Here is a 16791-nt window from a genome sequence, read left to right as displayed (position 1 = left end):
ACTAAGCAACTACGCACAGACTCTTCCACATCCTTTTTGAGTCCTGGCCAGAAGAAGTATCTCTCTACCTCTTTCATGGTGGTAGCAATGCCGCGATGACCCGTAAAAGGTGGACATTGGCATTCAGTCATAACCTTTTCCCTCAACGGTTGTGTAACGCACAACATGGTTTTTCTCATCAAGTAGTCATCGCGAATGGAATATCCCGCTATTGTCTCCCCATCCCGTATCCGTGTGAAAACGTCTGCAAAATTTGTATCTGTGGCATACTGGTCGACCATATCCTCGAAGCTCCTATGATGTATCGCGGAAATAGCCAGAACCAACGGCCTCCGAGACAAAGCATCTGCCACCACATTCTTCTGTCCTTGAACATGGACAATCTGGAAGTGAAACTGTGACAAGATGTTCGCCCACCGCATCCGCTTTTCCGTAAGCTGCTTCTCTTACAAGAAGTAGCGCAAACTTTGATGGTCTGTAAAGATAGTAAAATCCGCTCCGATTAGGTAATGCCGCTACTGAGTAAGAGCATGGATAACCACCAAAAGCTCTTTCTCATAAATCTGTGCTGTTATCTCCGGCCTTGAGAACAATCAACTCTCGTAAGCAATGACATGGCCTTCTTGCATTAAGACCGCACCCAAACTACGACCACAAGCATCAGAATATACTTCAAATGACTTCTGCAAGTCTGGCAAAGTTAAAACTGGTCCTGTAGTCAATTTCTCTTTCAAAGTCTGAAAGGCAGTCACCTCTGTGGATCCCCACGAGAAAAGGACTCCTTTTGTGTCAAGATATACAAAGGGGATGCAACCTCTGCAAACTTTCAAATGAACCGCCTGTAGTACGAACACAGTCTCAAGAAGCTTCTAACTTCATGGACATTCTTCAAATCGGGCCAATCACGAATAGTCTCTATCTTGGCCGGATCCATTTGCACTCCTGCTGTTGAGACAATGTGTCCCAAAAAGTATATCTCTGGTAGGAAAAATTCACTTTTCTTTGCATTAATCACTAACTTGTGATCTCGTAATGCTTGATAAACCTGAAGCAGATGATCTCTGTGTTTTGCCTCATTCTTGGAGAAAACAATGATATCGTCAAAGAAAGTGCCAACAAATAGCCTGTACTCTCGAAAAATCATGTCGATCTTCCGGTTAAATGTCGCAGGAGCATTGGTTAAGCCAAAAGGCATCACCAAAAACTCAAATAACCCAAAAGTCGTCCGAAAAGCTGTCCTGATCTGATGATATCCACTCTTCAGATCAATCCTGCTAAAGCACGAGGATCCCTATAATCTGTCGAGTATATCATCGATCCTAGGAATCGGAAATCTGTTCTTGATGGTGATCTTGTTGAGACCTCTATAATCGATGCACAGTCTCCAAGATCCGTCTTTCTTCAAAACCAACAGCACTGGAGAGCAATACGGTGAGGTACTAGGCTGGACAAGACCTTTTTCCAAGAGGTCTTTCACTTGGTTCATAATCTCTTCATTGTGTGCTCGGCTCACACGATAAGGTGGCCGGTTCGGAAGTGTGCTTCCAGGTATCAGATCAATGGTATGATCTTCAGGCCCTCGAATAAGCAATCGGTACGAGTGTGGAGATAAATCTTGGCGTTCTTTTGTTCATGTCAAAACATATTCAACCTTTATCCATCGTTCAGTTCTCTCCGAAAAGAATGAGTAAAGAAATTGAAGTTTATCAAGTACAATCTCTGAGCCCTTCATTTGTCAAAGTCGCTTTCTCGGCCCGGTAGTCAACTACGGCGTAGTTCTTGTGGTACCAAGGGATTTCGAGTAGAATGTCACTCGCGTGCCGTGAACACCCCTGTTATTGCAAACGAAGTTTGCCAATGCTCGGTGTAATGGCAACATCCCGTCCGGGTGCAAGTCAAACTACCTCCGCCTGTGGCGTCAGTGTGTCGGGCGTAATTCCAAATCGAGCCGCCAGTTTCAAGTGAAAAGAAGTTGGCCTTGGCTCCTCCAAAAGAGCTTCCTGATCCTTCACTTTGCCCTAAAAGCGGCAAAGTTTGTACTTTCATTCATTTGATTCGATGTAGGTCCCACGCCATGTTGTACTAGTTTTGCTTTTTATCTGCCTTTTCTGCCACGTTTCTCAGTTGCTTTAGAACGTTCTGGCCTTTCTTCATCTTGTTCATTCGGTGCCTCGTTAGGGCACTTCGCGGAGATATGTCCATGTTCCCCACATCCAAAGCACCTCCCCTTCGTGATGAAGCGAGCTCTCTGCTCAAGAGTAAGCTTGGGTCGTGCATCCTTCTTCTCTGGGTTGCTCTTTCTCTTTCTACTTTCATTCCCAGAAGTCTGTTCGGCTCGTTGTGTCATGACCTCATCGGTGGGGTACGTCAGACTGCCAGAGTGAATGGAAAAGCCCCGCTTCGCATGAGTCATCAACTCTTGAATAGAAGTTGACTTCCGTTCCGAGCAGTGATCTCGGATCTTTGTAGGTAGACCCAAGGTGAACCGCTCAATTTGTTCTCTGAACGAGATCTTCTTGAATGAAGAGGCGGGTAGAAAAGAGCTGCAGAATCTCTCACAGTAAGCATTCACTGTATCTTGCTTGGTCATCCGAAGATGGTTCGAAGCAGCTCATATATCGCGTTCATATTCTTGCGTGAACCAAGAAGAATTAAAAAGCTTCTTAAATTTCAGCCATTTAACTGGCGCAATCTTGTTAAAAAGAAGCATGGACCACCAAGTGCGAGCATTCCCCTTAAAGGAAGAAGCAGCTCTCCAAATCTTTGAGTGCTCTGAGTAGCGTCCTCCCGCGAAAGCGATGTCAAACTGTTGAATAAAAGACAAAGCCTTCGAAGCATCTTGGTATCCTGAAAAAGTGTCAAATTTGATCGACTGTCCACCTTCCTTAAACTCTCGAACTTTCTTGCTTTTATCTTCTAGAAAGTTGTACTGGTTGGCTTTATAAAAATTCTTCTTGTTCGCATAAAATTTTCCGTCATCGAAGTCTGAACTGTCTGTAGACGAGTCCTTTGTAGAACTGTCAGTCACTGGGCGAGATTTAGACTTCTTTGTCTTTTTCTTGCCCTTTCCGAAGCATTGTTTCTTGCTTCGCTTTTTGCCTTTTCTATCTTCTTCGCTCGAATCTAAAGAGCTAGAAGAATTGTCAAAAGAAGAAGAAGAAGAAGAACTAGGTACTCCTTCAAATTGAAAACGCTTCTTCTGTTTCTTTGCTTTGTCAAATGTCAACTGACGACCCAAATAACCCGGGAAGTCAGTGCCTTTCTTCTGCTTTTGCCCGTACTTTTTGGCTTTCTTTTGGGTGTCAAAAAGCTGAGCAATCCGTGCCTCAACCACCTCTTCTAATTCCTTCTCTGAATAGGTCTTGTGAGCAGAAGGCTTCTTGAGAGCGGGTTTTGGGGGTGGTGTTGTGGTTTTCTGCCACTGCGTATGCACTTCCTGAAAAGAAGTCTCGCTCGTATATTTTGCCAATTTCGTATCCTTCGCAAAATTGAGCATCATCTTTGTTGCATCGCCGATCAATTGACGACGCTTCATCTCTCGTTGCTCCGCCTGAGTCTGCCGAGGCGGGCCATACTCTCTCCGGAATCTTCGTTGTGATCCTTGCCTGCATCTCCAGATGTAGAGGGAGTTGACTGATCCTTGCGTGAAGCCATAGGTGCCGCGGAAAAAAAATTGGGGATTGGATTTCCCGTAGAAGAGAAATCGACCGTGCTCTGATACCACTGTAACAGACTTGGACACTCCAAGTCAAGAATCAATCACAACACCACCAAATAACCACTTCAAAACAATTCACAGATCACAATAGATTTGCATTGGCCCGCGGCGGAGTTCCCTGCCTAGAGATATTGGCCCCAAAGACTAGCGCCCCTTTCGGTATTTCTTTATGTATTAATCAATCTTCAAAGTACAAGAGAGCGGTTAGGGTTTCACTCTCAGACTCTGCGTCCAGATGCTCTGCAGAGTGAGAACCCTCTTCGCTTATTTATTTGTTTACAAGCGATGCCAAAAGCAGAGCCCCAAAAGCTTAAAATCAAAAGCAGGGTTCTCTCTCTCTCTCTCTCTCTCTCTCTCTCTCTCTCTCTCTCTCTCTCACACACACACACACACACACACACACACACACACACACACACACACACACACACACACACACACACACACAAGCTCTCTTGAGCTTTTAATCAAATAAGGCAATGATGCTCTCTCTCTCTCTCTCTCTCTCTCTCTCTCTCTCTCTCTCTCTCTCTCTCTCTCTCTCTCTCATGCGTAGCCAAAATAAAGCAAAGTTGACGCAAAAGCAACAGAAAAACTGCCGCAAATTCAGCCAGGCCATTTTCGGATTTCAAGCATGTTGCTAGGGTTAGGGTTAGCGATTTTGGCAGATTTTAGGGTTTGCAGGTTTTAGGGTTAGGGTTTGCAGAATAGGGTTTCTGCAGCAGTCAGGGCTAGGGTTTCCCGCATGCTCTCGGTCAGACATGTCATCACTTTGTGACAGCTGGCAAGCCGAGAAACGAGTGGGGAGTTGTAGGTTGAGGATGTGAAGAAGATTTGGGAAGTTGGTGTCACTTGGTGTAAGGTCATAAACCAACGTAAAGACGAGGAGAAGGCAAGCAACCAAGGGAAAATGAACAAGATTTCACAGAGGGTGCACAAGCAGGTGGTTGAGGCAAGAGAAGCTAAACAGAGCGCGCATCTACAAAAAAAGGGAGCCACTAACGAGTAGTGTAGAGAATTTAATGGGGGAGTGCTGGCTTTTGGAGGAAGCAGTGCTTCAACAAAGGAGGTCGTTGAGCAACAAGATTTGCTACCAGAGCACTGGTGGCTAGAGAAAAGAGCACCAAATGTTTAAGGGGTAGCCTTAATAAGAGCAAGAGCTAGCTGTAGGAAAAAACAAACGAGCAGTTGGGGGAATTTTAACGAGCAGGACATAGAACATAAAGTTACATTTGCGTGTTTTGTGTATGGCAGGAAGGACATATATTCACAACATCGCACGTTCCAATTGCACAAGCGCGACTCCAGCTCGACAACATTGCAAGGTCCGATATCTGCATCCAATGTCCCATGTGGATGCGTTTGCTTGGCGCAACCCATAAACGCTACGAGGCAGGGCACGACTTCCGTTTCTTATAATTTTTTGGAGAGACCACAATGCGAGCTCTCCACCATACTTTTGTATGGCACCTCTGTATGATGTGCATTGTATACTTTGCACTTTCAATTTGTGACATTTCATTGCAAGATGTTATGTTTAACTATTCACATTGCTTTTTTGTAGCTTCACGCAAATATCGGGCTATAGATTGGACCATCGAAAAGCAGCAGTACAACATTGCAGGTCAATAAAGTACCTCATTTATCGTTGCAGTTCATTCATGCTTTATCTATTTTCTTGTTTTAGAATTTTCCGCATTACTTCCCTTGCTTCGGATTATTTGGATCTCGTTTTTCGAAGTATACACTCGATGTTGATCAACATCTGCACATGTTAGTTACACACACAACTCTTTGTATATGGTTGCTAGATAATGCATGTGATGTATTACAATAGTGAATACACAAGTAGTGAATGCATGTGCTGTATCACAGTAGTGAATTCACCTTATGCATCTTTACTTTAGCTCTAAATAATTGATACCATACTTGGTGTCTAAATAATTGATCACATACTATATATGTCATCGTTTCTCTCGTACTAAGTATTAGTATGAAGTTCTCAATAAGTTATGGAGCAAGCTACATCCAATTTGAAACTAGCTTATCGTCCATATGCTAGGTCATGGTTTGAAATTATTGCACTGTATAAAGATTCGAGCATGCAATGTGACATCCTTGCTCACAATCTAGAAATATATCCTTCCTGCACGACAACATACCTCACATATATAGCGATTAAGAAGGAGATTGATAGAAAAATAAAATAGACACTTCTGCTGTCCTCACTTCTGTATTATTGTTGGGTGCTTTGCCATCGGAGCGGGAGCAACAAGACTTAGCACCATTGCATCTACAGTCCATTACCACTTCAAGATACCAACCACGAATCAACAGTATCCCCTCTCTATTCATGAGACCGATGAGCGATATTTGGACGTAAAAGAGACAGATATTATAATTATAGACGAGCTATCCATGTAAATCCAAACGACTTCTGACCTTATCGTAAGAAAAAATGTCAACGTAACAAGCAGTACATTGGTAGATCCCTTCATCAACAAGTGTGTTCTCTTACTCGGTGATCTTGCCCAACTACCCCTAGTTTGTAGTCACACATGGGAGCTTTATAACACATGCCATATCACAAGTTCGGTCCACTAGCTACATGCAACTTTGTACAAGATGTCATGCTCTGTAAGACATGCAACGGACCTTGAATGTCTTTAGCTCTTGACCATTATTCGTGAAAGAAAACCAACCTTAGATGAGATCAATTGTACCTTGAGGCAATGTATTATAGATAAAGTGCATGTGCATGACTACATCAACAACTTTACTATGATAATTAATTTGTACTCACAAGATGAAACGTCCAACACTAAAACAACATTGCGTTGAATAAGTTGTACAATCAAACAAACATTACAAACGCGGGTAACATAAATGTCCTTCAGTAGGGGCTTCTAGAATCTAGACCCTAAGTTCAATAAGCTGGATTTGATCGCAATTGACATGCGCTGCATGATTATTCTATAGAGGTTATATAGCAAGGAACACCAAGCAAGACTAGTTTATAAATATAATACATGTAATGTGAAATGAAAGTGGAATGAAGTGAAGTAAAAGTGAAGGAGCCTGTTTTGCTGTGAAGGAGTAGAAGAAGAAGAGAAGGTACTCATGGGTGTGTGTGTGTGTGTGTGTGTGTTTTTTAGTTATTTACTTATATTACCCACAAACGAACATATACATATTCAAAGACCAAGGTACCCAGATAAATACAAGGTTTATCATACAAAACAAACATAGATAGCCTGATTTTGTACAAATGAATTAACATTAGGTTGGTCCAAGACCCCATCCAAAAGGAAGAAGCTCCTTGACAAACTTCAAACCAGCTGCCAATCTTCCAAACAATAAAACTGAACCAAAGAGAGTAGCCCTCACTTGCACCCATAGAAAAACCACAGCATTTTGTTAACATTGGCTCTGTATGTAGGTGATAATGTCAGTACTGGTACTGCTATCCTGCTATCCTGGTAAATTGGTATACGAGCTGTTATCCATTTCACATAGGTACACCTTTTTGTGTAAGTAACCTTATAACTGAAAGAGAAATTTCAAGAGACTTTGGTAGCCAATCACATCATTTAAAAAAAACTTTTTACAGTCTGATACAGTGGCACTGATACTAGTACCAGTCTCAAATTTTCAGTGCCAGTACTTGTACTGCTAGTACTGGTATTGCTATCATGCTATCGTGGTAATTGGTACACTAGCTATTATCCATTTCACATAGATACACCTTTTTGTGTAAGTAACCTTATAATTGAAAGCGAAATTTCAAGAGACTTTGGTAGCCAATTACATCATTTAATAAAACTTTTTACAGTCTGATACACTGGTACTCGTACTGGTATCAATCTCAGATTTTCAATGCCAGTACTGGGACTGCAATCCTGGTCAACTGGTATACTAGTACTGGTACTAGTCTCATACTCTCAGTGCTAGTGCTGGTATTGACAGTACTGTTATTGATATTGCTACATGTCTATATTGTTTGTTCTACTCCCTACTTGTTCTCCTCTGTTTTTATTCAATTCTTCAAGAGATTCCCCTAATATTTTACTTCAACAACTACCTAGGAACTCACTCCTCCCACCTCTAAAAGTGTGAAAGGGGGTCGAACACACATGTGTAAAAGACAACAACTAACGCCTACCCTCGTAACCATTCAACCATCCATGCGGTGTTGTTGTGGTTGGTAAGCATAACAAATGTAAAACAAACTCACAGCCAAGATCGCACGCGCATGCACCTTTGTCGTCCGTCCGTCGCCTCCTGCACCTACTCGCCCTCTCAGGCTCAACGCTTGCTTCGATGCTTCCTTTCCTACTTCACGCATCTCCTTGCAAAGCATCTTCTTTGATTCGGCTCATACTTTCTTTTTTAACAATCGCAGCACCTACTGGTGTATTGGCAAACTGGTTTCTAGACATTTTTTATGTCAAGAATATCAAAAAGGTGTATAAACTAGTAGTTTTATATAGGAGATAGGTAATTCCATAAGTCTTGCAAAGAGCAAGTATACTGGTATTGATACAAGTCTAGGTAATGTGTGACAAAGGAGCGGAGTGACTCCCCTCTTGTGCAGTCCTGTCTGCACCTGATTCAACCCTTCTAATGTGCGAGATCTCTCAGAATAGTCGAAGCTAGATCGAAAGCCTCAAGGTAAAGTTCCAAAATCTTAGGAGTATTTGCTAGGTCCTCCTCCTCTATCCATTTCGCATCCAACACCGTATAGTTCTTGAGTTTCACTAAGATCCGCTATATCACTTTACCTTTCCTTGTGAGAAAGTATCTGTTGAGGAACGAGTATCTCCTCGCTCTCTTCTACTTCAGGTTGCTCCTCGGGCTCCTTATCGACTGACACCTCACCCTTGAAAGGTTTCAAATGGTGCCTTTCCCGTCGATGAATGAACCGTGTTGTTGTAGGCAAATTCCACCAAGGGCAAGTACTTTTCCCATTGATTCTTTTGATTTGACTTCAATAAATCCAAAACCATTGAATTTTCTATTTTAGACTGCGCGTCTGTCTGTGGGTGGAATGAGGATGAGAACCGCAACCGCGTGCCAATGTTCTCCCAGATTGCCCCCCAAAACAAACTCGTGAATTTGGGGTCCCGAGGCTATGGGCTCATGCATTCCATGTAACCGAAAAATCTGTGAGATGAAGAGTCTCGCCGAATGGTCAGGCTTAACTGTCTTCTTTAATGGAATGAAGTGGGCCTTCTTGCTAAATCCGTCAATGACTGTCTAAATGTCATCATGCCCACTTTGAGTCTTGGGAAGATAAAAAATGAAATCCATAACAATGCTTTCCAAAGGGCGGGAGGGTATGCGTAAAGGGTGTAGAACTCCTGGTGCCTTATGCCTATCAAACTTGACCTTTTGACATACTAAACAGTTGCGAACAAACTCGTCCACATCCTTTTTGAGCCTCGCCCAATAAAAGTAACTCTCACCCTTAAAGGTGGTATCTATGTCCCGATGGCCCGAAAAAGGTGGACAGGGATACTTTGTCAAAACCTTTTCCCTCAAAGGCTATGTAACACATCGTTTTTCGCATCAAATAGTTCTCCTATATGGAATAGCCTGCAACTGTCCCCCCATTTTGTATACGGTGAAAGTTGTCTGCAAAGTCAGGATCTGTGGCGTATTGATCTACCATACCCTCGAAGCTTTGATGATGTATCACGGAAATAGCTAGAACCAAGGGCTTTTCAGACAATGCATCTTCCACTAAGTTCTTTTGTCCCTGAACATGAACTATGTGGAAGTGGAACTGTCACAAGATGTTACGCCACCGACTCTGCTTTTTCGAAAGCTACTTATGTGATTAAAAGTAGCGTAAACTCTGATGCTCTGTGAAGACGGTAAAGTCGGCTTCGAGTAGATAGTGTCGCCATTGTGTAAGAGCCTGGATAATTGGCAACAATTCTTTCTTGTAAATCTGTGCAATCGATTCAGGACGTGAGAACATCGTGCTCTCGCAAGCAATGACATGGCCTGCTTGAATCAAAACTGCTTCCAGACTGCGCCCACAAGCATCACAGTAAACTTTGAATGGCTTTTGCAAGTCTGGCGAGGCCAACACTGGTCCCGTAGTCAATTTTTCCTTGAGAGTCTGAAAGGTTGCGATTTCTGTCTCCAAGTAAAAGGATTTTTGTGTTAGCATATGCAAGGGAGAAGCTATCTCTACAAATTTCCGAATGAACCGCCGATAATATGAGCACAAGCGCAAAAAAGTTTGAACTCCATGAATATTTTTCAAATCAGGCCAATCACGAATAGTCTCTTCTTTGGTTGGGTCCATCTTTACCCCTTTTGCTGAGACGATGTGTCCCAAAAAATGTACCCTTGGCAAGAAGAACTCACGCTTTCTCGCATTTATAACCAATCTATGTTTTTGCAATGCTTGGAAAACATGTAACAGCTGGTGTCGATGTTCTGTCTCACTCTTGGAGAAGACGATCATGTGGTCAAAGAAAATGCCCACAAATGATTGATACTCTCTGAAAATTCTGTCCATCATATGCTTGAATGTAGCCGCTGTATTCGTAAGGCCAAATGGCATCACCAAATATTCCTACAAACCAAAAGTTGTCCTAAAAGCTGTCTTTTAGACGTTGCCAAGAGCAATTCGGATTTGATGATATCCACTCTTCAGATTAATTCTACTGAAACAAGTGGACCCCTGAAATCTGTCGAGTATATCATCGATCCTAGGGATAGGGAATCTGTTCTTGATGAAGATTTTATTGAGAGCTCTATAGTCAATTGATATTCTCCAAGATCCATCTTTCTTGTAGACGTTGCCAAGAGCAATTCGGATTTGATGATATCCACTCTTCAGATTAATTCTGCTGAAACAAGTGGACCCCTGAAATCTGTCGAGTATATCATCGATCCTAGGGATAGGGAATGTGTTCTTGATGAAGATTTTATTGAGAGCTCTATAGTCAATTCATAATCTCCAAGATCCATCTTTCTTTAATACTAGCAGCATTGGTGAACACAAAGGTGTAGTGCTAGGTTGAATAAGACCCTTTTCTAGAAGTTCTCTTACTTGGTTCATTATCTCTTCATTTTGGGCTTGGCTAACTTGGTAAGGTGACCGATTTGGTGGTGGACTACCGGGAATCAAATCAATCATGTGATCCTTAGGACGAGAAGGAGGTAACTCGCTTGGTAGGCCTTTAGAGAAACAGTCAGCCTATGCGTGTAGAAGTTCTTGTCTTTCCTTCTCCAAATCAACATATTTGACCTTTGTTCAAAATTCAGTTCTTTTAAGAAGATCGAGGAAACAAAAAGGTTGGATTTCGTTAATTTAGAAATGTCACTTCGTCTTTACATGAAGTACAATCTCTCGGCCCTTCTCATTCTTCAAAGTAGCTTGCTTGGCCCTATAACTGACCATGGCACTGTTCTTGTGGAACCAAGGGATTCCTATAAGTACGTCACACCCTTCCAAAGGCATGATGTAAAACTCCTGGTGCCCTAAATACCCTTGACAATGCAAACGAGGTTTGCCAATGACAGGTGTAATGGCAATATCTTGTCCGGGTGCCGCTAGAATAGCCTCCCCGTGTGGCCCCATTTTTTCCGGCATAATTCCAAGTCGAGCCGCCAATTTGGGTGAAATAAGGTCTCTTTGGCTCCTACTTTAAAGAAGATTAGGGCTTCTTGATCTTGTACTTTGCCCCATGTGTGGCAAAGTCCAATGCTTTCATCCATCTGATTTGGGTCGGTCCCCACATAATTTGGTACCAGTTCTGCTTTTGTCTTTCCTTTTCTTCCGCATTCTTCGGCTGCTCTCGAACTCTCTGGCCTATCTTTTGATTGTTCTCTGGGTGCCTTTTTGGGGCACCATGTGGAAATATGTCCTTGTTCCCCATAGTCAAAGCACTTCCCTGTTTTGAGGTACTTTGGATTTCTGTTTCTATGTTAGTCGGGACGTGTATCTTCCTTTTCCTTAAACTTCCCTCGTCAATTGTTACCATTTGTCGAATTTTGTCCAGTCCTTGGTGTCAAACGTTGATAAGTTTGATACGTCAGATTACCCGAATGCGTAGCAAACCCTTGCTTAGCATGTCCCATCAATTGCTGTATGGACTCGAACTTCTGTAATAAGCAGTAATCTCGTATCCCTTTGGTAAGTCCACAGAAAAACCGCTTGATTTGCTACTTAAAAATGATCTTCTTAAAGAAGAGGTAGGTAGAAAAGCATCCCAAAATCTCTCGCAATAAATAAATATCCAAAGTATCTCCCTTGGTCATCCAAAGATGATTCCAAGCGGTAGTCACATCACGTTTTCTCCTGAGTGAGTGGCTTGAACTTTAGCCACTTTGTCGATGCTTCTTTTCATAAAAGAAGAGTGGACCACCATGTTCGTGCATTTCCTTTCAAATAGGATGCTGCCCTCTTGATCCGGTAGTGCTCTGAATAGCGCCCTGCAGAAAAAGCTATGTCAAATTTTTGAATAAAAGTGAGGGCCTTGTGAGCATCTCAAAAACTTGAAAAGGTGTCAAATTTTAGTGCTTGTCCACCCTCCTTGAATTCTTTGGTCTTCTTGCTCTTATCCTCGAGAAAGTCTTATTGATTGGCTCTATAAAAGTGCTTCCTCTTAGAATAAAACATGTGGTCATCAGAGTCCGAACTCTCAGCAAAGGATGAATCCTCCTTAGAACTGTCAAAAGATTTTCGAGATCTCCGGTGAGATCTGCTCTTCCTGGCCTTCTTCTTGTTCTTACTGTGTCTATGCGTCTTTCTTTGTTTCCTTCTCTTTCGGTCCCTGTCACTTGAATCAAAGGAGCTATCTGAACTGTAAGAAGAGGATGAGGATGAACGCGAAACACCCTAAAATGTATGCCCTTCTTTGTCTTTCGTGCATTTGCAAAAGAAGATTGACGACCCAAATAACGAGGGTAGTCTCGGTTGCAACTTGCGTCTCTTTGAATGCTTCATGGTCCTTAATATTTGGTTGACTCCTCGTTCTACCACATCATCAAGTTCATCTTCAATGTACACGTGCGGGGCAAGTGTTTTCTTCAATGTTGACTTTAAAGGTGAGTTCATGGCAGTATGCCACTGGGTATGCATTTCGTCGATCGGATGCTTGGTCAAAAATTTTGCATACTGGGGATCTTTCGAATACTGGAGCATCTGCTTAGCACAAGCATCAACCTGCTGTTGATGCTGCATCTCCATTCGTTCATACATCGTGGGCCATGGTGGCCGGATACTCTTTTTTCGAATTGACAGGAGGTGATCGTCATCCGTTTGAATTTTCCGTGCTCTCACCCGACCCTCAATTGTCAGGTGGATTGCTCTGGTCCTTACGGGATTTGTCGACTGAATCCATGTGTGTCGCGACCAAAGGGATCGGATTCTCCGTAAAGGGAAATCGCTTGAGCTCTGATACCCTTGTAACAGACTTGGACACCTCAAGTCGAGAATTTGACACGACAGAATCACTTAATACTTAAATCACAATTCAATGAGAGATGACACAACCCGACCTAGTTCCGTGCCAAGAGGTATTGGCCCCAGAGTCTGGCGCCCCCTTCGGTATTTATTTTTTGTATTAATGCTTGAGCAAAGTACAAAGACAGAGGGGCTTCTCTGCTCACCGCTCATTTCTCTGCTCAATGCTCGTGAGCAAATCCAAGTGGAAAAGACCCTCTAGGTACATATTTATAGGCCCATGGCCTCTCAAAAGCAATACATGAAACGCTTCAATTCTTAAAAGCTTTCTGGCCCAAAAGCTGGCGCTCCAAATTGCCAGTACAATCCGCGGAACTCCGTACGCTGCCATGCTAGGAGTCAACTTAAAACGCGGTTTGTCCATACAACGATTGCCACGTCAGCAGTCAACGATCCCTCTTTTATTTTTCTCTAGGTGTCACCAAGTGCCCCATTGGGACTGGTACCCAATAAGTTGGAACAACTAACAACTTATAAGTGGACATGCCACGTCATCATTTTGTGACAATGACACATTGAGAGGGCGTGTACACGGCAAGGAAAGGGGAGCGCTAGGTAGAGGAAGTGGGATCGTAGGTGAAAAACTCTACACACACACATACACACACACACACACCCAATAAGTTGGAACAACTAACAACTTATAAGTGGACATGCCATGTCATCATTTTGTGACACTGACACACTGAGAGGGCGTGTACACGGCAAGGAAAGGGTAGCGCTAGGTAGAGGAAGTGGGATCACAGGTGAAAAACTCTACACACACACACACACACACACACACACACACAGAGAGAGAGAGAGAGAGAGAGAGAGAGAGAGAGAGAGAGAGAGAGAGAGAGAGAGAGAGAGAGAGAGAGGGCACACTGCAAAACCGACAGCAAGAGAAAACTCTAGAGAGAGAGAGTGTGCTCAAATGTTGGAGCTTTGCTAAAAGTACAAGGGGGTGGGTTGCATATATAAGCGATTCCCAGAATTGCCCTACCTACTGCAAAACCTCACGATCTTGATAAATGGCTGAAAATGCCAACAAATATGTGAACTCACTAAAAGTGCCCTGACACACATATTTAGTAGCAAAACTGAAGAACAATTGAGACTCTGATTCCAGGAAACCCTAGGAACGGGGGTCCAGCCTCATGCTAGCCTACCGGGTGAGCAACACAGTAGAGTGCATCACTGAGAAAAGGTATGTCCACAATACGGCCAGGCACAACCACAAAACAACCTTGACTCCCTAATCTGCTCCTAGGAGATATAGGAGCTACCACCGGATAGGAATCTGAACTCTAACAGAACTCTGCGTCTAGATGCTCTGCAGAGAATGAGGCCCAAGGGTTCTTTTAAACTTACAAGGGATGCCCAAAAGCAAGCACTTCTCTTAAAAGCATTAACCCCCAAAAGCATCTGCTCCCAAAAGCTAGCTCTGAAATCAGCCAGCATAATTTGTGGAAATCCGTACAGCCTGTCACGTTGCAGCGCAAAACGCGGCAAATCCGTAGAGTCCTACCACATCATTGTTTGTACGGATTGCCACGTCAACATGTCCGCACGTTCAACCTCAAACTTCAAGCTTTGGGATTTTTAGGGTTTGGCGTCTTGTTCGTTGCTCAAATCTTCTTCTAGGTTCGGTTCTTCAGTTTCTCTTGTCCACTTGACCATTCCTCTTCGAGATGGGCGTGCCATGTCATCACTTTGTGACATTTCCCCCTCTTGAAAGAATTGTAATCTCCCTTAACTACGCTTGCAAAAAAAGCCAAAGGACAGAAATCTTATTCAGTAGACACTGACTCTATGTACTCATGCACCAAACTACACCAATCTAATACTTCTACAAAGACATGACTCAGACACAAATTCTGATCATTGTAACCATTGAGCAATCACATCCAGACCGCGCTGATCTTTTCACGGATGTCTTGATCTACTAAATCTTGTTACTATCAGATTTATATCCTTTCTTTTAACATTTTAATCACGCAAACTATGCCCATGACCATCCCCACAAGACGATACATCCACATAGCACGCAATTCACAAATCACACACTTAGTTCACATTGAATACTGTGCTTCAATCATTTGAACTAGCGATCTTATTCCATCTAGAACTCTTGATGCACCTAGACCGTTGTGAAGCCATCTCATCCTTCCAAAACTCTTGATGTACTCACACCAGTATCCAATCATCTCGTCTAGATAGACATCTCGATGCACTAGAATCCATTGTAACAGGGAACGGGGGGAACACAGCCCAAACGTTCTGAAACGGCGTTCCGGACGAGTCCCATTCCTGAAATGGAGATGGGAACGGAACGCCGTTCCGGAACGGGGTGTAACCGGAACGGTGTTCCAGAATGGGCGGAACATGAGGTGGAACGGCGAAATGCGGGGCGGAACGAGCAAAAGTAGGCATTTGGGGGGAAAAAAGTGGGCTTTTGGGGGCAGATTTGGGGCTGTTCGGGGAACATATTTGGTGCAGTTTGAGAGCAGGTTATGGGGCAGATTTGGGGGCAGTTTGGGGGCTATTTAGGAGTTTATTTGGGACTAAGCTGAATGGAGGTAATTCAATCCTTACTTTAGGTGGACCGTTCCAGCTCCGTTCCCATTCCGGCCCCCCCTCCTCCTCCCCATTCCCGTCCTGTTCCGGACCCTCCCGTTCCCCGTTTCCCGTTCCCCGTTCCCCGTTCCTGTTCCGGGTAACTATGCTAGAATCTCATTCAGTTTACATTTACTTAGCCGTCACATCTAGCTCTTGGTGATCTCTAACAGATGTCTAGATGCACTAAGTTCAATTCATTCATTAGACAAAATGCTGCAGACATTTCATCTTTCTCTATATGTCTCTAATAATACACACATTGAAGGGCAATGTCTTAAGTTCAATCAAGGAAATTTGTATTTCAGTGCACATATGTTCATAAAGTCATTCTGCAAAATACTATCAGCTCGTCAGTATCCTAAAATCTCAAAGAGAAATTAGTGACTTTATTCAATCTAAGCAATCTGTGACAAATGAGTGGAGTGGCTCCCCTCTTGTGCAGTCCGCACCGCACTAGATTGAACCTGTTGATTCATCGGTAACTTTTGGCATAGACACTGCTAATAGCTGAAAAGCTTCAATGCACAACTCTTCTTTGAAGAGAATTTGCGATGTTCTCCTCCTCCATCCACTTTGCATCGAGGGCCAAAAAGTTTGACCAAATTAACGGGTGGATCTAGAGTACCTTTCAGTTCTTTTCTTGTGCTCTTTGACTTGTTGGCAGCCCTACTGGCCTCCCTTTCCTTGGCACTTCAATCTGGATCTGTGGAATTCTTTGATCTACCAGCTAAATCCCTCTACTTTCTTTCTTGGTGCCCTGGGACCTATGGATAGCCTCGTTGGCCTCTCCTGTTCGTTGGCACGTCACTCTCAATCGTCGGAGCCTTGAGATGCACTATCATTTGATCCCCTTTCTTTCCCGGAATCCTTTGATGAACTTGCATTTGGTTCCCTTAGTTCATCGGAACTTTCGGATGCGCTACTATCTGATTCCCTTACTGCTCTGGAATCGTGTGATAAGCTATCATCCAGTTCTCTTGATTCA

General features: G+C 43.2%; 1 protein-coding gene across 4 annotated transcripts in view; it reads left to right on the top strand.

The window, feature by feature from the left end:
- LOC147419758 (SWI/SNF complex subunit SWI3C-like) overlaps positions 1-16791 on the top strand; it is a 99038-nt gene that overhangs the window by 42129 nt on the left and 40118 nt on the right. For 2 of the 4 annotated variants that reach the window (XM_086506376.1, XM_086506377.1), the window contains exons 5-6: positions 4973-5179; positions 5283-5342. The exons of 1 other annotated variant lie outside the window; for it this stretch is intronic. In XM_086506376.1, coding sequence (XP_086362502.1) covers positions 4973-5179; positions 5283-5342 — 267 coding nt within the window. The remainder of the gene's footprint in view (positions 1-4972; positions 5180-5282; positions 5343-16791) is intronic. One more of the 4 variants, XM_086506378.1, reaches the window with a different exon arrangement.

Source organism: Adiantum capillus-veneris, chromosome 29, assembly GCF_014529385.1.
Source record: "Adiantum capillus-veneris isolate H3 chromosome 29, ASM1452938v2, whole genome shotgun sequence".
Classification (NCBI taxonomy): Eukaryota; Viridiplantae; Streptophyta; class Polypodiopsida; order Polypodiales; family Pteridaceae; genus Adiantum; species Adiantum capillus-veneris.
This window is presented reverse-complemented; position numbering and strand designations above follow the sequence as displayed.